At 39.5% G+C, this 22,317-nt stretch overlaps 1 protein-coding gene across 3 annotated transcripts; it reads right to left on the bottom strand.

The window, feature by feature from the left end:
* Positions 1 to 465: 465 nt before the first annotated feature.
* On the bottom strand, positions 466 to 21,515 carry NCOA4 (nuclear receptor coactivator 4). 3 transcript variants are annotated; one of them, XM_012723662.1, is made up of 10 exons: positions 16,569 to 16,634; positions 10,637 to 10,791; positions 8,542 to 8,682; positions 8,272 to 8,360; positions 7,885 to 7,993; positions 6,357 to 6,446; positions 5,741 to 5,887; positions 3,159 to 4,178; positions 2,614 to 2,754; positions 466 to 2,229 (listed from the first exon to the last, which is right to left on the bottom strand). In XM_012723662.1, exons 2-10 carry the CDS (start codon positions 10,775 to 10,777, stop codon positions 2,224 to 2,226), a joined length of 1,884 nt encoding a protein of 627 aa, XP_012579116.1. In that variant the 5' UTR covers positions 10,778 to 10,791; positions 16,569 to 16,634; the 3' UTR covers positions 466 to 2,223. The 3 variants fall into 3 exon arrangements, with proteins under 3 accessions (XP_012579116.1, XP_012579115.1, XP_004681099.1); XM_012723661.1 differs by lacking the exon at positions 16,569 to 16,634 and adding an exon at positions 21,390 to 21,515 and having other exon boundaries at positions 467 to 2,229; XM_004681042.2 differs by lacking the exon at positions 16,569 to 16,634 and adding an exon at positions 21,390 to 21,515 and having other exon boundaries at positions 467 to 2,229; positions 5,741 to 5,884.
* Positions 21,516 to 22,317: the final 802 nt, after the last annotated feature.

Genomic DNA, 22,317 nt, shown 5'->3' with positions numbered 1-22,317 from the left:
GCTAAAACATATTTTCATGTTTGTGTTGCAAGCAGCTTCTGGTGACTAATAGCTAAGATAAGATTTTTTTTCCAAGAGCTGACACTGAACCTCAGCATCTTTCAGGTTAACCATTAAACCTTAGCATTGCTAGAACAGTGTGTCCAATAATTATACTTAATTCTGTACATATTAAGTCATCTCCTTTGTGGAGATAATCAGAAAAAGAGGTGAAACAGCTGTTAAAGAGGGTGGCCTTGGGAAGCTTAAGGAAATAATAGCAAATTACGAATTTGCTTAAAGAATGAGTTATGAACTTGTTTCATCTTTGAAACAAAAATATAACTGCACTGCAGGTTACATATATACTTAATTCAACTGGTGGTTTCTATGATGGGGTAGATTAAATAGGGCCTTTTTAGGTGCATCCACTATTGACACTAAAGCATTAAATCTTAGCTAAAATCCAGTTTAGAAAAAAAAGAGTCAATATATTTCATCAGCAATACAAATTAAGAGTTTGTAGGGGAAAAGAATGGAAATCTGCAATATATCTGCTAACTCAAGATTCACAAAATACATTCATATTTACATGACAAAACTATATATATTCAGGCTATTTCTCAGCTATATTCCTTAAAGGTTCACACATAATATAGTATATTTTGTGACAAAGTAGTTTTATAAATGCACATGACAATTTATATGGCTGTTAGGCTTTTAATGGAGGAAGGTAGAAAATACATCAATGCAAAAGAATATCTTAACTAGCATAAGTTGGTTAACATAAATTTAAGAATACACTGTTAAACCTCAAAAAACTACAAATTTTCTTGCAAACTAAGATAATGGAAAGGCTCCTTAAGTTTATTTTGTTTTGAGGTTACATTGGTTTACAACATTGTGTAAGTTTCAGGTGTATACTTCAACATCTCTATATACTACACATAGTAATCAACAAAAAACTAGTTTCCATTTTACCCACCACTTTTATTGTTAAAATTCTAAAATAAATGGGGAGACTAAAAAATAATAAGGCTCTTTTTAGCTGTGGTTCAAAGAATTCTAATGAAGCAGTATATGGGAATGAAGTTTTCCCTCAAAAATGCTTTGACCACAGACTTTGAAAGACTTTTCAATAACATGTAGACAAGTTTTGTGGCTTACTAATTTAAAACCTGGGAAGTAGCTAGGATAGCCCATCTTACAGAATATTAAAACATTTAAATCTTGTCTCTCCTACAGAGAAACTACTAAAAAATGACTAAGGATAGTGGGAAAACACAAATTTTTGTAAAGCTTCAATAAATACTCCCAAGGCACAAGTATGTATTCTAACGGCCTGTTCACCAAATATCACTGCATTGCACTTCTAGAGGTATAGAATATGGTATGCTTGCAGTGAAAAGACATTTTATTTACTCCCTAGTTAAAAGCACCAGGTGTCAAGCTCAGCTTCCATTTACACAGGATGCACCAATAACCCTAAAATAGTATTTCAAGTACTAACATCATACTTAAAGACTATGTAATACCAGTAAGTACTACTTGACTTTTGCTCTTTGAGTGGCACAGGGCTCTTTTGCCTGTAGGCTCAAAAGACTTCTGAAGTGACTAAGACTACCACAAAATAGTCTTGAAACAATACAAGGCCCTTTTAAAAGAACACACTGAGAAAAAGAATTTACAGTAGATGTCTTTCAAAAGAATTAGGAATCTGCTGTTTTGTAATTGTGTCAAAAAATGCAAAGATTTAATACCCATTTTGGTAACAACAGCAACAAAAGGCATTTCTTTGCTAATGATGAAAACCCACAATAAGGGAAGCAGCTAAAGAAGGGGAATCAAAAAGTTAGGGACAGGGACATTTACTAACTTTAGAATATATGAACACACCTGACAGAACTATTTCATTTTTAAAACTATAAAGTTAATATCATTTAGCAACCCAATCTAAGGAGCCATGGAAAAGACCTATCTAGTAAATTGCTGTGTTTCTGTGCTAAGGGTGAATTACTACTTCTGTAAGAAGGAACTTATTCACCTCATCAACAAACAGCCTTTTCCTTGTACACAGTAACTCATACTTTGATGACTTTCTTTTCACTAGATCAAAATTAAGCAGAAAAGGAACTAAACTGATTGGTCAGACCCAGAAAAATAATGATTTGATAAGCTGCAGTCACTTGGCTCATGGATGTGTAATACTTTGCAGGAAAGTTGCGTGACTAGTTCTCCATTCCTTTACATCTGTAAAGAAAAGCCCACAAAAACAAAGTCACTTCATGGTAGGACAAAAGCAAGTTTCCCCCACATTAAAGCTGACATATGTTTTTGTTTTTCTCTAATGAGTAACACACTGGTTTACAACATGTAATTGAGGTGTAGGTTCACACCCTTCAAATATATATAACCCCACCATCAAAGAACCCACAAACTACTAGGATCCACACAAATTAAAAATTCCTGACAGATCACCTTCATAAATTGAGTGATATGCAATCATCATGTCCTTACCCTTACTTGCCTCATAAACACACCATTAGTTCAGTGGACACAAGGATGAATTCATCATACTTAAGATAAAACATAAGCAGCTGAAATCTAGCAATTACACTAGTAACAAGTACCCACCTGCAGAGGAGTTCGATACAACCACTTTTCTTTATCAAGTTTAAGCTGCATACAGGCAAAGAGGTCACACACTGCTGGGAGACCATAATGGTCTGGGGGAAAGCTACGTTCCTCCTGCAGAGGTGAGTTAAGTAATACCTCCTGCAAGAAGTAAAAAAAAGATTGGTTGCTACATGACAGAATCGGAAAACCACTAACTCAGCTTCCAAGAATGGCAATGTCTATGGGCCCAGCACGCATCTGCTGTGCAACTCTGCTATCTAGAATGGTAGTGTCTATAAAGAAAAAATACCATTCTTTCAAAAGGAAAGATAACAACTACTTTCTCTAGTCTTTCCGTAAATAGCAAGAAAATAGGCATGATATTCTGTCAGAATGGGGGCTGGAGGGCTGGAAAAGTGCACAAAACTCAGTCTAAACAAATGATTCGTCAACAGGAACTAATAACACTTCAGTCAAATTTAGCTTAACATTTAAGAATCTCGCCCATCTTCTGCAAGGGGTGGGATTAAGAAAGAAAAAATGGCCTTTATGTCTGTGCTCACCTTGGCTGCCTTTCGAAGTAGCCACTTATCTTCTCCTGAGGATAACTGGTTGAGATTTCCAGTTTTCTTTCCTGGCAAGACCCAGTCGGCTGTGTTCAAAGGACACCAAGAAGTCGCCACAGGACTCATAAGATTTTGTTGGGCAACGCTAGGTGCTTCAGCACTAGGAACTTCCTTGGGATGTCCTTCTTTGCCTGTGGGTCCGGTGAGCCACCCAGATAGGGGGCTGTTCCTTATGACTTGGAAGGAATCTGTAATTCTAGATGGAGTCAGTGCCTTTGATGCCTTGGTTTCTTTTATTGACTCTTTTTTGGAAGGACAGAGCCACATATTCAGGGAATCTTTATACTTCTCATACTCAGGTTTTGGTTCCACAGGCATCCCATTTTTATCCTTTCCTTCTTTCTTCAGAAGCCATTTACACAGAGCTTCCTTCTCACAATTTTCATCACACACACACTCTGCAAAGCTTGTACAGGGCTCATTGGCTTTGCATACTTCCTCTACTTTATAAGGGTCCTGATGGTTCTGGACAAGCCAAACCTCGGTAATCATGCCAGGAGTGGACAAGGGTTTCTTGGCCTCCAGGTGGTCATTCAGGCACTTCAGATTGCCCAGGTTTTCAATCTCCACACCTTTGGGCTGGTTGCCCCGACAATTGGTGCAGGAATCAGGCTTGATGAGCCAATCATTCACACTATAGGACTCCTGGAACACCTGGAACAAGGACTTAAACTTCTCATTAGTTCCACAGCTGCCACTCCCAAGCTTCTCCAGATCATCGTATTCCTGGGGAGTCACCAGCCAGTCAGAAAGGTCTATCTCATCTTGATCCAGAAGGTCTAAATCTTCAACTTTTTCAATTTCAACAGAGTAAGAACTGGTAGTAGAATAACTATTACACTTTTGGTGACTTGATTTTTCAGGAACTTCTTGTTGGTGATTCTTGAGAAGCCAATTTTCCAAGCCCTTTAGGTTGCCCCAGGCATTACTGAAGAAATTGCAGGCTCTGGCAGAAGTCTACACAAAAAGTACAAGATATGGTTTGCCAGGACACTTGACTGCTTTAGGGAGTCAATGATAAAGAGTTCTATTTGCATATTTACTGTACTATTCAAACTTATAAATTTACAAATCTAAATTTATACATACAAAGCCAAGAGAGAAGGGATTTCTCTGCTGACATACTAATATTTTACTACATACTAATATTTTAATTGCTGCAATTTTTAAAAACCTGGAAAACATTAAAGGCAAACCCAGGAGAAAGTATGTGTACCATATATAGTAGAAAAGAAGTTACTAATTCTACGTAATATGCCCTTATGAATAAAGACTAAAATGAACAAAGAATATGATTAGGCAAACCATCAAAGAAAATAAACATGAAAAAAACAGCTCAACCTCCTTAATAATCAAAGGACCTCATAACAAAAGTAAAATTGTTATTTCATGTCAAAATCAGAGGGAAAATAAAACCTTAAAAATGACTATCACATTAGAGAAGTTGCAGGGAAGCAGGTACCCTCAATACTGGTGGGAACATAAATTGCTATCAATTTCTAAATTGATAATATGATTAAAATGCCTTAAAGGATAGGCAGATTTGTTATGCAGAAATGCAATTTCTATAAATTTACTCCTGAGGAACTGTACACAAGCAACTAGCACTTGAATGTTTAGAGGAACTTTGTTTATATCCAAAAAGTTTTAGTCAACCAAAGATTACTACATACTATTAAAAGTTTCATGTAAGAAATTAAATGATAGAAAAACATACTCTTGCTCTATTAGCAAAAAAGAAAAACTGCTAACCTAACAGAACAGAGGTAATATCGGGATCCCTCCATTAGGTATTACCACCACAGTGCACCCACAACACACCCAGACTCCACAGCTACAGACCACTGTGCTTCCTTCCCTCTTTGTCCTGCCCGTCCCCCCCGCCCAACCCCTTATTTGGTGGTTCAGTTTTGTAGTCAGCCATCAGGCTTGTCTTTATTATAGTCTTTTTTCCCAAAGTATATATATATACACAAAAAAACAATAAAATACATAGCTAAGTTTTATAGTGATTGTTGCTATTATGATTAGTGTTTTCTTTATATAGTTCCTTGTTTTCTAAACTTTGTATATATAATGAAGCGTTGTCACTACCGTAATTGTTATTAAAAATGTTTCCAGACTAGAGTAGAAACACTAGTAAGTTATTAAAAGTATGTTTCCAGGCCCTTCCTGGTGGCACAGCGGGTTAAAGCACAGCACTGAGAAGCTAAAGCCACTTCATGAGTTTGATCCCCGCCCCAGAGGTGACCCGCATGGCGTGGCAGACTTCTCCTAACTCTCCCACTGCTCCCCTCAGCAGTGTACTTCGTCGTTCAACCTGTTCTGCTCCCCACTCTGTCTCTGGTGAATCTTCTTACCGCCCCTGTACCTCTGGCCTATACCCCAGGTCTGTATGCATAAATAAGTCTTAGAAAAAAAATTTATGTTTCCAAAATAGTTTTTATAGTTTCCAGAACTAAAAACCAAAAATGTGCTTAGTAATACTACCACCAGAAACAACAGGGGCAGCAACACACCTGATAATTCTCTGGGATCTGCTTTTGTGTGAGCCAGTCCTGGAGGTTGGTGCTGGGCATGTAAGGAGCCTGACGACAGCTGGCAGATTTGCTTCCAAGGAGCCATTCACTGAGAGGGACAGTGATGCTGCTGGATGCTGACTTCTGCTAATCAAATTAACATTGGACTTCTTAACAAGGCAATGTCAAATGCAGTCGAATCTCACCCAAAATACAGGCAACCCAATCTCTCTAATCTTGGCCTGTCACTGTCCCTGCACAAATCACATGACTTTCCTAAGCCTCCATTATCACAATTTTAGTAGAGTATAACTGACCTCCAGGGTTCTTCCCAATTTAAAATGATTTAAGGTCCTATATTCACATTGCCTTTAGAAGTAAGTCATCTCTGTAAATTGTAAAGAAGGATCCCTAAAAGAGAACCAATCCAATCACTAATTTCTTTCTTCCTCAAAACTTACAAAACCTTTAAATTCCTACCAGTCTCAAGAGCAATACTGAATTGCATAAGCTAACTCATTAACTGTGGTGCCTTTTACAAAGGTAACCCAAAAGTAATTTAGTTAAAATACATAAGAAATACAAGTAATAACCAGAAAAAAAAATGACATTTTACCGGCTCTATCAATGGGCTATAACCTCTTTTCTCCATGAACGGCCCAATATTTGATGCACTACCATGAACCATCAGGTGCTCAGGAATTTGCTGTAAAACAAAAGTCAAATTAATTGCATTAGCAATGTTAGCTTTCATACTATAATCTCTACATTTTCAAATGTATTAAAGCAAAACTTTACCACTAAGTACAATGACCTAGAGAAGGACTAATCTAGTCAGATGGCAGCAGAGTGAAGAAGTTGGGCTTACCTCAACATATCCACAACCAAGTTACAACAAAGATAACCACAGACAAATAAATGAATGATTATCAAATATATGAACAGCAACACCTCATGGAAGGGGTGGGTAAATCCAAAAACACAGAAAGTACACATCAAATCTGAGCATTCTCCATCAGCTACAAAATTATCTTCATATCAGAATTCTTCAACAAAGGGCCCTTCCTGGTGGCACATGGGTTAAAATATTATGAAGCTATCTGCATCCACTGCAGCATGAGTTTAATCCCTGGCCAGGAAGGTGACTCATATGGTGTGGCAGATCTCTCCTGACCCACCTACTTTTCCCGTCAGCAGTGTATCAGTTGATCTGCCTGTTCCACTTCCCACTCTCTCTGGTGAATCCTCACACCCTCTGCATATCTGGCCTATATTCCAATTCTTATATGCATAAATAAATCTTTTTAAGAAAAAGGAGGTCTTCATCAAAATTGGTATCATTACTATTAAGATCCAAGTAAGATTATATTTGGTTATTTAAATTAAAGACCACTCAAGCCACAAATTTATTAAGAAACATACAGGGGGCCCTCTCTGGTGGCACAGCAGGTTAAAACACAACACTGAGAAGCTAAAGCTACTTCAGCATGAGTTTGAGCCCCAGAGGTGATCCACATGGTGTAGCAGAGCTTTCCTGGCACACCTGCTGCTCCTCTCAGCAGTGTACTTCATCGGTTGGCCTGTTCTGCTCCCCACTCTGTCTCTGGTGAATCCTCTTACCACCCCTGCACCTCTGGCCTGTACCCCAGCTCTGTGTGCATAAATAAATAAAATCTTTAAAAAAAAAAAGAAAGAAAGAAACATACGGGCCCTCCCGAGTGGAGGTTAAAGCACAGCACTATGAAGCGATCGGCAGTCACTGTGGCCAGGGAGGTGACCCACACCTCTCCTCAGCAATGTATTTCAGTAGAACTGCCTGTGCTGTTCCCTACTCTGTCTCCACCACCACCACCCCCAACACACAAACCTCTAGCCTGTACCCCAGTTCTTATAAGCATAAATAAATAAATCTCAAAAAAAAAAAAAAACAAGATAAATTCTAGAGACTATCATTAAGTCAATATCACATGCCTAGAACTAGCCTAATTAATTCTCTATCGACTTAATCAGAATATGGAATTTTTGAAGCTTACCAAATGACCAAGAAAGTCACTCAAAAGTCCTATGTGATATTTTCAAGATCACCTATGAAACCACAAACCTTAGAAGCACACAATGAACCATTTGAGATCAACACTACTCACAATGGTTTTAAGGGACCCAAATGTGGTGATGGCCTGACGCAGAGCAGTCGTGTCTGCTTCAAAGACCAGAACAGTTGAATCTTCAGGTTTGAGGGTCAAACTGCCCAATCTAAGGAAAAAAATAAAAAACACTGGGTTAAAGGAGTATGTATTTCAACTTCATCCAAATGTCAAATTGTGAATAATCTGAAATAATTGTGGCTCTCTAAAAAACTCAACCAAAGGTATATGACTTAATCATGTGTCAGCAGGACAATCTTATCACAAGAACAAAGAAATCAGCAAATCCAACACAAGTAATCCAACACATTCAATGAGCCACAAAACTGAGGTTCTTAAACCAAAGTCAGAGAGTCAAAAGTTAAAACAAACAAATAAGGTCTTTACCTCTCCAGACATACAGAGACCTGATTGGCTAGATCTTTGTTTTGGGTACACTCCAGCTGATGAATCAGACAATTGAACTGGCCCAGTAACTACAAGAAAAAATAAAACCACCTAAGCCACAGTGATGGAATAAACAAGTATACCCAAGTTAACAAATAGCAAACAGCATTTATGATTAAACTTTTAACTGATCTACATTAATGCTTCATTATAGGAAAGCTATTCTCTCAAAACCAGAAACCATACTCAAAGCAATTATAATCACCATACCCAGTAGAGCTGTTGAGCCTGCTGCTGAAGGGTCTCCTCTTTAAGCTGATAGATGAGCTCTACCTGTTCAAATAGCCACACCTCACGGCTTCTAAGGCATTCCAGGTGACGACTTATGCAGCTGTGAATCTGAGCTTTGACCTAAGAAACAGATATGTTAGCTTTACTGTGTTGTAATTCTAAAGAACCATGTTCCCAATTCCCAGGTCTTTCAGTTTTTGAGTAACAAGTCCTTTTGGTTATCCAATGACAGCTATGGAGGACAGTCCTATAAAATGCATATTCTGAGAAATCTGCCTATAATTTCACGGTTTAGTGTCCCTAAGCCCACCCATGAAACCACCAATGCTCCACAGCACAATTTAAGAATTTGGGCCATAAAGGTAAATATAAGATCTAAAATCCTTTTTCAAGAACTCTCCTAAGATCAGGTTTGTTTAGGGAGTCCTCAAGTAAGCAGGAGAAAATATGAATATGTATATTATGATACTGGTATTCCTCAGTTTTACAAATTTATTAGAAGAATAAGATAAACTATTAGCTTAGTAGTCTTTTTCGCTTTCCTCACTACACAGCTAAGCAGTCATGTACCGTCGACCAATTAATAAAGAGATGTACCACGACATGTCAACAACTAGAAAGTCTCAAGGACACAAAGTTTAAATAAAATTGTAAATTACATGTTTCTAGAAAATATTATTCAAAAGGGTGATAAACATAAAAATACTATGAAGAAGACAAAAAAAAAGGAATTTAAAAAGTCATGAATTACGCATAAATATTCACACAGGACTCTATAAAAACAGATTTAGACCAAAGGAAAACATTAGGCCAAAAGAAAACAAATTTCATACCCCAGTTTTGTATGCATAAATAAATAAATCTTAAAAAAAAAAAAAAAAAGAAAGAAACTAAAGCCACCTCAGCATGAGTTTGATCTCTGGCCCTGGAGGTGACCACAGGGCATGGCAGACATCTCCTGACCCACCCGCGATCCCCTCAACAGTGTACTTGGTCAGTGGGCCTGTTCTGTTCCCTGCTTTGTCTCTGGTGAATCCTCTCACTGTCCCTGTACCTCTGGCCTGTACCCCAGTTCTACATGCATAAATAAATAAATCTTAAAAAAAAAAAAAAGAAACATTTCATTCTAGCTTACTCTAATGGATAGTCATCTGCAGAACCAACAGAAAAGATGGTAAGGGACTTGTGTGCTGACTGCCACCCTTTATGCCTGCAGAGAACACCTAGAGCAGTTCACTGATCATCCGCTTCACTATGTTATTAACTATAGTGCCTAGGCACAGGGGCCACAGAGAAGTGCAACCAAAAATACATAATGGCCCTCCCTGGTGGCGCAGTGGGTTAAAGCACAGCACTAAGAAGCAAAAGCCACTTGCGCATGAGTTCGATCCCCGCCTGCCCCGGAGGTGACCACATGGTGTGGCAGACCTCTCCTGACCCGCCCGCTGCTCCCCTCAGCAGTGTACTTCGCCGATCTGCCTGTTCTGCTCCCCACTCTGTCTCTGGTGAAGCCTCTCGCCGCCCCTGAGCCTCTGACCTGTACCCCACTTCTGTATGTGCAAATAAATAAATCTTTAAAATATATATATATATATACTATATATAATGAACTGATTTCCACACTAGTCTAACATCTGTCATATGTCCACCTTTGGAAATCAAAGGGACCAACATTTCACGTGGCCATGAAAAGCGTGAGTGAAACTTTGCCATTGGTACTGACAGACCACGCCCTTAGCTGTGTTCTAACAAACCTGTGCTAAGAATCTAGACAAGAGGGCCTCCCCGTTGCGCAAGGGGCGAAAGCACAGAACTATGAAGCTATGGCAGCCACTGCAGCATGAGCTTGATTCCCAACCAGGGAGGTGATCCACATGGCACAGCAGACCTCTCCTGTCTTATCCGCTGCTCCCCTCAGCTGTATATTTTAGTTTATCTGCCTGTTCTGCTTCCTGCTTTGTCTCTGGTGAATCCTCTCAAACCCCACACCTCTGGTCTGTACCCCAGTTCTTGTATGCATAAATAAATCTTTCAAAAAAAAAGAATCCAGACAAGAGAAAAGTATACATCACACCTCTCGCAAGTTATCTTTAATTTGCTGTTCAGCCCGGAGAACTCCACCAATAGCAAGCTCCAAGTCCCTTCTTGCATCACAACATCTCAAAAGAGGTTCTCTGTTACTGGAGCAGCCACTCTGGTCCTGTGAGGTACTCATTCTGTTCACTGTTCCTTTAAAAGAAAAAAAAAATTTTTTTAAAAAGAACATTAGGGCCCTCCCTGGTGGCGCAGCGGGTTAAAGCACAGCACTGAGAATCTGAAGCCACTTCCGCATGAGTTCGATTCCCGCCTGCCCCGGAGGTGACCACATGGTGTGGCAGACCTCTCCTGACCCGCCCGCTGCTCCCCTCAGCAGTGTACTTCATCGATCTGCCTGTTCTGCTCCCCACTCTGTCTCTGGTGAAGCCTCTCGCCGCCCCTGAGCCTCTGGCCTGTACCCCAGTTCTGTATGCACAAATAAATAAATCTTTAAAAAAAAAAAAAAAGAACATTAGAATGTAAGTTCTTTTATAACACACACAGTCTTAAGGGTCATGTGTACTTATTTTCTAGATTTATAAGGTAAAGACTAGAAGGTGTAGAAGGAGCCATAATTACCTTGAAAACAAACTGAAAACTAATTAATTTTTATAAAAGCTTAGCACACTGTTCAGCTCTGACACTAATTTGAATTTATTAAAAGGATGACATTTTTTATTTTTTTGATGAATTTTTTTTTTAACTTACTAAGAACTTAGGAATTCATAGCTAGCAAGCCCTCGGCCATCCCTGGTAGTACAACAGGTTAAAGCACAGCACTATGAAGCTATCTGTTGCCACAAATTAATCTCCAGCCAAGGAGGTGACCCACAATGGTGGAGCAGACCTCTCCTGACCCACCTGTTGCTCCCCTCAGCAGTATATTTCAGTGTATCTGCTTGTTCTGCTCCCCACTCTATTCTGGTGAATCCTCTCACCGCCTCCCTCCCCCTGCAACCCGCACCTCTAGCCTGTACCCCAGTTCTGTATGCATAAATAAATAAATCTTCAAAAACAAAAAAAAGAATGTAAACCTAACAAAATATTTTCATAGAATTCTGATATAAGGGAAGTACTTACAGAAATTGGTGCAGGTAACTAAAGAGTTCTCTACTAAGCTTATTTAGATTTATGAAAAAGAAAAGGCAGAAGTGGAAAACACATAACAAATGATTTAATGACAGGAGACTGGGACAGAGAGTGTTGAAAAAGCAAAGACGTAAAGTTTAAAAGAAGTCATTAGGTCCTCCCTGGTGGTGCAGCAGGCTAAAGCGCAGCACTAAGAATCAAAAGCCACTTCCACATGAGTTCGATCCCTGCCTGCCCGGAGGTGACCACATGGCGTGGCAGACCTCTCCTGACCTGCCTGCTGCTCCCCTCAGCAGTGTACTTCTTGATCTGCCTGTTCTGCCCCCCACTCTGTCTCTGGTGAATCCTCTCACTGCCCCAGCAACTCTGGCCTGTACCCCAGTTCTGCATGAGTAAATAAATCTTTTTTTTTTTAAAAAAAAGTCATTAAAACAGTTTGGTGTCTTTTCTAGACAGCTCTAGAATCAGCAGTTTCTTAAAAACATTAGAAAAAGAAAGCAGTGATCACAATAGCCCTGACTGAGTTTGTATGTCCTCTGACACCAAAGCTAGTTTCACTAAACCTACCAGTCAATGTAATACTGGAGGGTAGTAATACTTGTGCAAAAATGAGTAAGGGTTTTAATAAAGCATAACAAACTATCATAAGGTTATTTTTAATAAAATACTCAAAGGATACAAACTGAAACCAGTCTGTAAACACCTTTAGAAAAAGGCATTTAGGGAAGAAAGATAAAAATTCTCAAAACCGTGATCATTTCTCCAGGAAGAAAAGCTGTCTAGTCTAGATAAGAGAAGTCTCTGGGAGGACATGACTACTATTCCCACATATTTGGAGACATGTCAAATAGGAAAAACACTTGTTTAGAATAAAAAGAAGGAGAATTTACAGGTGCTATTTAAGGCAATATGAAAGAATTGCCAACAGTTTTGAAGGTGCTCTTTCAGAGAAGCCAAGTTTTGGCTGAACAGCAATCTACCAAGGATAGAGTCCTCCAAATGGCTGGTCATCTGAGACAAAGTGAAATTTGGCCTCAACTCTATCTACAAAAATAGGTTTAGGGCTAGATGACTAGCTAGAAGCTGAAAGGGGACAAAAGTAGCATGAACCCCACCTTCAGTAATAAAAAAAGGGGAGAAAGATGCCTAACCAACTCTCTTTCCCACCAGAAAGACTCACATTCAGGAACTACCAAGTTCCTATAAGAAATTCTCTCTCTGTTATTTTGTTACTTCAGTCTATTTCCTCATAGGGACCTCTAATAAAGAACTTCCTTAACTAGAATTGATGGGAATCCCTGGGGAAATTTTTCCAAACTTCAAAACACCAGATGTAGCTTTTACTTTACTACCTTTTTCCCCATACTGTTAGCTGTTACCCCATACCGTTACCCTGTTTTAAACAAAGGTATCTACAGTTCACACTGCAGGGATATGAAAAATACCTACATAACACTAGTGAAATGTTGGCTCCTGTTAGAAGAGTCACTTCACCATAAGTTGCTTAATTTTGTATATGTAAATTCAGAAATAAGTTAATGCAAGGCATGTTTAGTTTTCTTTCAAATGTATTAACTAGGGCCTCCCAGGTGGTGCATGGGGTTAAAGTGCAGCACTAAGAAGCTATCCACAGCCACTGTGGCCAGGGAGGTCACCCACATGGCACAGCAGACCTCCCCTGACCCAACCACTGCTCCCCTCAGCAGTGTATTTCAGTAGGTCTGCCTGTTCTGCTCCCCACTATGTCTCTGGTGAGTCCTCTCACGTCCCCACGCCTCTGGCCTGTACCTCAGTTTTTGTATGCATAAATAAATTAATCTTAAAAAAATTGTATTAACCTTTACCTGTGCCAAATTTCCCATTTACTCACCAATTGTGTAGAATGCTAAGATGCCTGTCTGGCATAGTATAAAATTTAATCAATTAAATTAAATTAATATTGTTTCGCAGTGTTAAAAAAAAAAAAAAAACAACCGCCACCCTGAGATTTAGATTGGATGGGAGACAAATTCAAGTATCTATAGCACTAACTGAATTTTACTAGAAACTAAGAATCATTTTTCACAATTCAATCACAAGTGCTAATAAGAGAATAAGGCAAAAGTACACAAATTGGATTTCCCCTTATCAGCTATGCGCAGAAGGGAGGAGATTTGAAAGTTACAAAACTGACTTCCCCCGGATATTGATTATTTTTTTTTCTTTCAAATTAACATGAATGCTCTTTCAAAACATTCACCTTATTAAGACTAAGGACCTTTAGAGTCCATGTGTCAGCCACTAAGGCAGCCTGTTTCATTTCTTTATTGTCAGTGCAGGACACTGTTTTATCTTTTGTTGCTGTTGGGACTGTCTTTGCACAGGAACTGTCTTTCATTGCCTCTGTTTTTCTAGAGGAAATTGATACCCAGAGAAGTTAAGTAACTAGCTGTGGATCTCAAGCTTGCAGATGCAACTGGAATTCTGGTTTGTCAGATCCTAGAATGATCTAACTTTCATGTTTGCTACACTGGTTCTCAAACCCGAAACAAATGGTGAATTGTTGAAAATGGCAATATAAGCTAGTTACCTCAGTAAGTCTCTTTGGATATAACATTTCATAAAATTGACAGTCAAGGTACAGTTCCTCCCTGTGGGACAGTCAAGATATAGTTGCCATAGCCCAAATCCCAAAAATGTAGCTGTGCAAAAAAAAAAGCTTTCCCTCTTATACTGAGGTTAGGAGGAAAGCCTCAAAATTGAAATCAATAACTACTGATATGGGTGAACTCCAATCACAAACTAGTCTGTGTCAGTTTTATGAAATGTTATATCCAAAGGCACTTACTGAGGTAACTACTTATATTGCCATTTTCAACAATTCACCATTTGTTTTGAGTTTAAGAACCAGTGTAGCAAACATGAAAGTTAGATCATTCTAGGATCTGACAAACCAGAATTCCAGCTGCATCTGCAAGCTTGAGATCCACAGCTAGTTACTTAACTTCTCTGGGTATCAATCTCCTCTAGAAAAACAGAGGCAATGAAAGACAGTCCCTGAGAAGGACTACAGTACCCATAACATGAGACATTCTCTGCCTGTAAGCACCAGGAGCCTCTCTGCACGTTGTATATTGCTTAATGCTGCAGTTGTCAGTGTTAGTAGATTTAGCTGAGTTATGAGGAGCCTATAAACCTCCATCTTTGTAATATAGAGAGCTGCACTTAAATTAGAAAAAGCTCTGAAATGAAGAGGCCCTTATTTAACCTTTTATCCGTGTCATGACCTTGGATGGTCATGCTCTTTCTGACCTGATATCCTAATTCCTTAGTGATTAAAAAAAGAAAAATTCATATACTTAGCAATAAGGATGTGGTACAGTTCAAAAAATATTAGCTCCCAATCTAGTGTTTCACCATACAACACAGTAAGAGGGAAATTGTTTTTAATGGCAAAGTTCAGTAATCTAAACCCTCTAATATTTACCAAGTATGCACATATCTGCCCATTTTCTTACCTGTAAAAAGACTGAAATAAAATCAGCTCTAATTCTGAAATTCAAGCCAATTAAAGACTACTAAAAACGTCTTTTTAACTTCACCTCTATAAGCCAAATGACTGCCTTATCACCTTCGAAAAAGAACTGCCTCCAATTTACATTTATTAAGAAAAATAAAGTTTAAGTGTTTTCTGAAACTTCACTACATCTAGTTAGTATACCTGCCCTTGGTCTTGAGGAAAAGAGGTGAAAAGGGGGACCACAAATATATACCTCAAACAAATAAAGCTCCAGGGCAAGAATTCTACAAATATGTGTCTTTTTTGCACAATACTTTGCACAAACCTAGTTATAAAAAGATCATGAAAACATAATTGAGCAACTAACCACAAATGAAGCTAAGTCATTATCACATGGCTTACTCATAAAATTTCTAAACTCATGACCCACACAAACCACAGCTTAAAGTTGAAAAACAGCAGCCATCTCTTTAGTATATTACTCTCACTGTGCACACAAAAGTCCAGAGTCTAAATGACCCATGCAAAGGGCAACAATCATAATTGGATTTAGAGTATTTCTAAGGTCTAGTCCTGGCTTCTTTCCCTCTGATCAGCGTGATCTTCTCTCATACATGTAGTAACACCATTTGTACATTTTCAGGAAAAAAACACGAAGTTAGTTATTCTGCATTCAATTTTACCTTGAGATTATTTCTTCATTTCACACGTTCTTATTGTCAGTTAAAAAAATAAAAGCTTGTTTTTTATATAAACAATCCTAAATTAACTCAAAGGTTTTATATTTTTCTCTAGTCCCATTTTACTTTCAATTCTTTATCAAGACAAGTAATTTCTGAAATTAGGATTTGATTCTCCTGATTTTTTTTAATCACGCATATAAAAGTGCCTTTTAGAGACTTTAAAAGAATAAGGTAATAAATCAAAGAGAGTATAATTTAAGGTTGCTTAACACATCAGAGTTTACTGCGCTTGGACCTAACTCTACAAATGTAAATGTCGTAAAATCAACCCCACCAACCTTTCAAGGCAGTAGCGGAAAACCGACCACAAAATTCTGCCATATAATGAAATGACAAGACTTTTCTAGTTCAAAAGCAAGTGACACATGTGACTTTCCAGGTTCCCCAAATACACTTTCGAAGAGCACAATCTCCCCAATAAAGCCCTCGATCGGTTCTTTCTTGGAAGTCACAGCTGCGGGAGCCACACCCGTTTCCAAGCAGGTCAGTCACCGCTCAGCACGCATGCGCGACTATGCGCCGGGAGGGCCCCTACCCCAACCCAGCAGAACGAAAACAGCCCCGCGGTTCCCGCTAGGTCCTCTGGCTATCGAACAGACCTCGGAGGCCAGCTTTCCGCCTTGTGCGCTGCTCCGCAAGCAAGAGGTTGCTTCACCCAGAAGCTGAAGCTGAAAGTTCTAGAGCCCGCAGGCCAAACCTCGCCCTGCCCAAACCGCGTGTCAGCGCTGGGGGCGGGGCGGGAGGCTCCTCCCACTACACCGCCCCCAAAGGTACTCCTGGAAGCCCCAGTGCCGCAAGTCCCCACATAGCCCAGGCTAAACCTGCTCAAACAGTTCAGATGGGCAAGCCAGGGGCTTCTCTCCAACCTCTCCTCCGCCCACCTGCTTCAGCGATTGGTAGGTGTCCACCTCTCTGTGCCCCAAATGGTCTAGACATCTGTGACTTAAGGATTTTGCTGCTAATCACTACAGAGAACTAACAAACTTGGGTACAATTAGGAGGTACTGAGTTATTACCATCCCCGCTCCCTGCAATTACACTAGTAGCCCACCTGGTATATTCCTGGATTTCCGTTTCAGGCTCTCAGACATCGCCTTATGTCTCCTCCAAACCTGTTATCCCACGTGTATGTGTGTGACTGTGTCTGTGTGTGAGTCTGTCTCTGTCTCTCTGTCTGTCTCTCTCTGACATACACACACACACACACGTCTCAGTCAGTGTTGCCTTTAATACTCATGGACACTTTCATTCCACAAAAGTCGAATAAGCACCAATTGGTATGTAGGTGGCTTCACAATGAATATGAGCAGTAATTCACAGTAGTTAAGAGGATGGACTCTGGAGTTAGAGTACAAAATCTGGTTGTACCATTTAGATGCTGTGTAATGTTAGGCTAGTCACCTAGCCAACTTGTGCTATAGTTTCCCCATCTATAAAATGGGAATGGTAAAAATGGCTCCAACTCAATAAGAATTATACAAAATGTATGTAAAGTATTTAGGGCAATGACTGACACACAGTATCTAATACTTGTCTGATGATTACCATGTTCATGGTACCTCTAGTTTGGCACCCTTTTCTCCAAACTTCGTCGTTACAGCCTGCATTTCCAATCAGATCAAAAAACAAAATCGAGACAGCAACATCATTTCCCTTTAATCATTTTTGTAAATGTAAAACAACTGTTCTGGCTTGTGCATATGAAGCTTTTTTCTCTGTAAATAGTATAAGTAAAACAAAACCACAAAGGCCTCACCCTCAATTAGGCATCCCTCAGATCTCATTTGAACAGTTTTGTACAAGTGTTTGCTTCATCTGTTATTGTTTCTACGGGTCTCATTTCAGACATTCACTACCAAAAATAGTAAGAAAACAAGTTCTTCTTGGCTCAAAATACCATCATTGAATAACAGTACCTAGATATACCTCTAAAGAACGAAAGTTATAATTTGATGCCCCTTTGTACTTGAAGTCAATGGCTAGAAAGAAGTAATTCTCAGTCTATTAAAATACTGTATAACTAATGTCAAGAAATCACAGTCACAATGTAATGCAGTGAAATATGTTGTTGGTCATCCATCACCAGCATAACAAATATTCTCTATTCCCTGCCCTAAATTTGGCAATGATATTTTCTCATTCTATGTATTTCACTTGAATTGACAAAAAAAAAAAAAAAGGATGGTGTCCCTGGAGCCATTACTATTACAGTCATAAACTCCACAGAGTTTGTTAGATGGATGAATAAGTGACAAATAAGTGCTCAAATTCAGACAAGTCACAGGAAGGATATGGTTCTGCTTTAAACATGATCAACTTGATGGTCTACATTAATTCAAGACGGGTCTTTAGAGCTTTTAGTTTTCTTTCAAACAAGACAAAATGACAAGAGTACTACTACTGAAGCCATTATTCCAGGATGAGCACTAAGGTGGTGTGTCTTTCTAGCTAAACAGACACACAAACACCAGCAGATTTGTGAGTTAAAGGGGAAACATTAACTCTATTTACAACTAACTGGATTTTTCCCCCCTCACATTTTACAGTACTACAGAAATTCCAGCTGACATAACAAAAATGGTAAACATTCAGAACTAGGGTGGATCCCTTGATATTTCTTGCCATACTACCTATGGTCAAGGACAAAGAAAAGTGTTATCACCACAATAATAATACCATCTTGCCCTGATGCTGTAAGGCATATCTTGTGGTTTTTCCCACAGAAGTAAACAAGTGATATTTTCCCTACTCTAAAGCCTGGAGTAGCAATGATGACAAATAAAACTCAAACTATTTTACCTGAGATTATGTCCTTCTGAAATGTGTAAATGTCCAAGTATTAAAGACTGAACTTCCTACCTATGCCAAAACTGACAAGAAAAAAATCTATTCACTTATTGTGTCCGTTTTTTTAATCTTTTACTGAAGTGAACTCAACTGTCACATCTGTAGGCAATGCTGAATAAGAGTGCCCTCTAAAGTGCCTTCAAACATACTCCTAGCCCCCAAGAGGAACATCTTAATTCCACTGTATCATCAAGTCAAGCAAAACCAGGTATGATGACCTGGACCAAATGGCTAAAGGAAACAGATGAATCACTCATGTCCTAAGTAAAAACAGTACCGTCAAAATTACTATTTTGTTGACTTGCCAGTAAAATCTGTCTAATTTAACAAGTACAAATGGCATCCCACAATTTAGGGTATTAAGACTAGAGGGAAACTTTCTAAATTGTGACTATAATATTAAGATTAAACAAAAAAGACACAATGAGAAGGAATGTATGATAGTTCCTCTGCTTGTGGAGGAACTCTATGAAAGCAACCGGCCAAAGTAAAGTGGAGAACCTGACCCCAATATCAGCCTAGGCTAGCCATATCTTTCCTGTGTTCTGCGTTAAGATAACAAATTTAGAAAACCTTTAATGTAAATAAAACCAAATGAACAATGTGAGCACTTTTTAAAGAGACTAAAAAGTAACAGGAGCAGTAATAAAAATGTCATGGACTGCAACAGTTCCTCACTGTGTCTCTTTTGTTTAATCTTAATATTACAGTCACAATTTAGCAAGTTTCCCTCTAGTCTTAATACCTCAAATTGTGGGATGCTATTTGTACTCGTTAAATTAGACAGATTTTACTGGTAAGTCAACAAAATAGTAATTTTAACGGTACTGTTTTTACTTAGGACATGAATGATTCTTCTGTTTCCCTTAGCCATTTGGTCCAGGTCATTGTCCCTGGTTCTGCTTAGAACTTAATCTAATACATACAATTTTGGTTGGTCCCTTATTAGAGAGACTTTAGACTTGTAACCTCACTGAATAGATACTGAAGTCACTGATTTCAACAATGCCTCAAAAAGTTCCCTAAACCAGTAGCATACCCCACTGCATATCCTACACAGTCTTCATTCTATGAGATTGAATAGAAATTTTTGGAGAGAATCAAAGATTAACACACTTATAATAATGACTGATACATAATGAGAATATATAAAAATATTAGCTATAGTTATTACTTGCTAGAGAATGATATAATAAAAGATATTTTTCATCAATTTAGTAAGTCAACATCATCTCTTTCCATTCCTGAAAAACCTTGATTGTTGCCCATTTTCACTTTTCACTTCTCCCTTCATCTTCTCCTTTTTACTTCTTCATTCAGTCACAAAGGCCTCCTGGCTACTCCTTTAGCAAAGTGAGAATGCCTCTGCCTCAGGGCCCTTGTATTTTTTTCTCCAGGCCTCCTCAAGCCCAGGCCTCACTTCCACAGCCTCTGATCAAAGTTCACCTTTTCAGAGGCCATCATTCATCAGTATCCTATTAAAATGACTCCCTCACACACTCCCTCTTAACATACTTTATTTTTTTCAATAGTACTTGACCACAATCTAACATAGAGAAACCATTTTAAAGGGGCCTAAAGATTTAAGTTCAGTGATTATACACTAGGACCCACAGAAATGTGTCAGCTGTTATTATCTACTCTATCATAACCCAAGGAAGTAACCCAAGAATCTCCATAATCATGTTTTCAAACTACCAAGTGGTGGAAAACTAAAGCTGTGCAAAAGACACTTATGTATGGTGAGCTTACTTAACCTGATTAGTAAACAACACGAAACAGCATGGTAAATAAAGCTTTGTTTTGGGGTGGGGCAGACTATAGCACTGACTTCTGCCATTCTTGATGGCATCATCCATGTTACAGCACAGACTACTAAGACTATGTATGTGTTTTCTGCTGTCCTACCACAAGAATTCAGTTTCATGAAAGAACTTTGCCCATCTTTTTTTCATTGCTATATCCTCAATGCACTCAACATAAAGGCGCCGAGTAAGAAACTGTGTAACTAACCAATGAGTGAACAAGCCTCCCTCTTTTCCTCTGCAAAAAGGACATAATCAAGCTAGCTCTTTCGGCACTGCTGGAAGAATTACATTACATAAGACAGTAAGGAATACGGTGTTTTGCACACAGGGCGCAGAAAAAAAGCATCTTTGCGTTTCCACCCAGCAGGCTAGAACAGATACATCCTGGGCCTTCTTTGGGAAACCGCCCCTCCTCGCCCTAAGAAACCCTGGCAAGAGTGAGCAGAAACTGGGAGCTGTCACGTGGGCGCCGGGGAAGCCGGACTGGAAGGAAGGGGTGGCCCTAGGGAGAGTATGTCAAAGGACCCAAGGAAAAGGACAGGCCGGGGCAGGAGGGCAGACAGAGGCAGCCGCCGGGCCGGGAGTGTCGAAGGAACGAGGAGGAGGACAGGCCGCAGCCAGGGGGCAGGCAGACGAAGGTAGCCCCGGCCAGGTATGTCGACAGGCCGGTCAGAAAGCACCAGGCAAACGGCCCTGGATCCCAGACCCGCTAGGCGTGGGAACGGTGGAGAAGGAGCGCCCATCCACCCCCATTCCGGTTCTTACCCGCTCCGAGTGCCGCTCCGAGAGGTCCGAGGGGACGTTCAGTGGACAGATAAACGGCCGGACACAAGCCAACGGCCGAAAGGCGGAGTACTCGCGAGAGCACAACCTTCCTCCCACTCCTCACGCAACACGTCTGACAGTCTCGCGAGATGTCCGCTCGGGCCAGCCCGAGGTCCTTGTCCGGCCTCTAGAGGGCGCATGGCGCAGGCGCAAAGTCTTTACAGGGCTCTGGGTCAGTGTCCTTTCGTCCTTCCCGAGTAAATCACGGAGAGTAAGGCAAACAGTTGTTGGAGGCAAACCCTGTGCTGAGGACTATCCTAAGTGTTCCTCTCCCATGTTCTCACAGGTATCTAATCTTAACCTACAGATGAAAAATAAATGTCAGAAGACACTATAGGGTAGTTGTCAATTTATATAGAAAGAAAATAGAATGGTGATTGCCTTAGGTTTGGGAAAGGGGATTATTGTTTAAGGGTAAAGAGTTTCATTTTGGAGTGGTGGAAAGCTATGGATATGGATGGCGGTGGTGATGGTTGTACAACAATTTGAATGTACTTATAACTCCAATGTACACCTAAAAAAGTGAGAACTTTTATGTTATGTATATTTTGCCTTTTTTTTATTCAGTATATAAATGAACATTGGATCCCAGATTCGAAATCACATTCATCTGACTCCAAAATATATGCTTGTTTGTATCGTATGACAAGACACTTGTCAACACTCCGTATCCCAAGGCTGGGATGGGTTTCCTTACAATTTCCTCAGTGTGATGTTATCCACCTTGGAATCTTTTTCTTTGCAACCACATGTGAAAATAGGAATCTTTCTGGCAAAAGTTCGCAATATTCAATGTTAAAACTGATCCCCCTGTTTCTGAGCAAAGTGAAGTACCAGCTAAGATTTGCAAAGGAGATGATCTTGATAG

Source organism: Condylura cristata, unplaced genomic scaffold (assembly GCF_000260355.1).
Source record: "Condylura cristata isolate star-nosed mole 26May11 unplaced genomic scaffold, ConCri1.0 scaffold00011, whole genome shotgun sequence".
Classification (NCBI taxonomy): Eukaryota; Metazoa; Chordata; class Mammalia; order Eulipotyphla; family Talpidae; genus Condylura; species Condylura cristata.
Note: the sequence above shows the minus strand (reverse complement) of the source record. Positions and strands in the feature narration are given on the sequence as shown.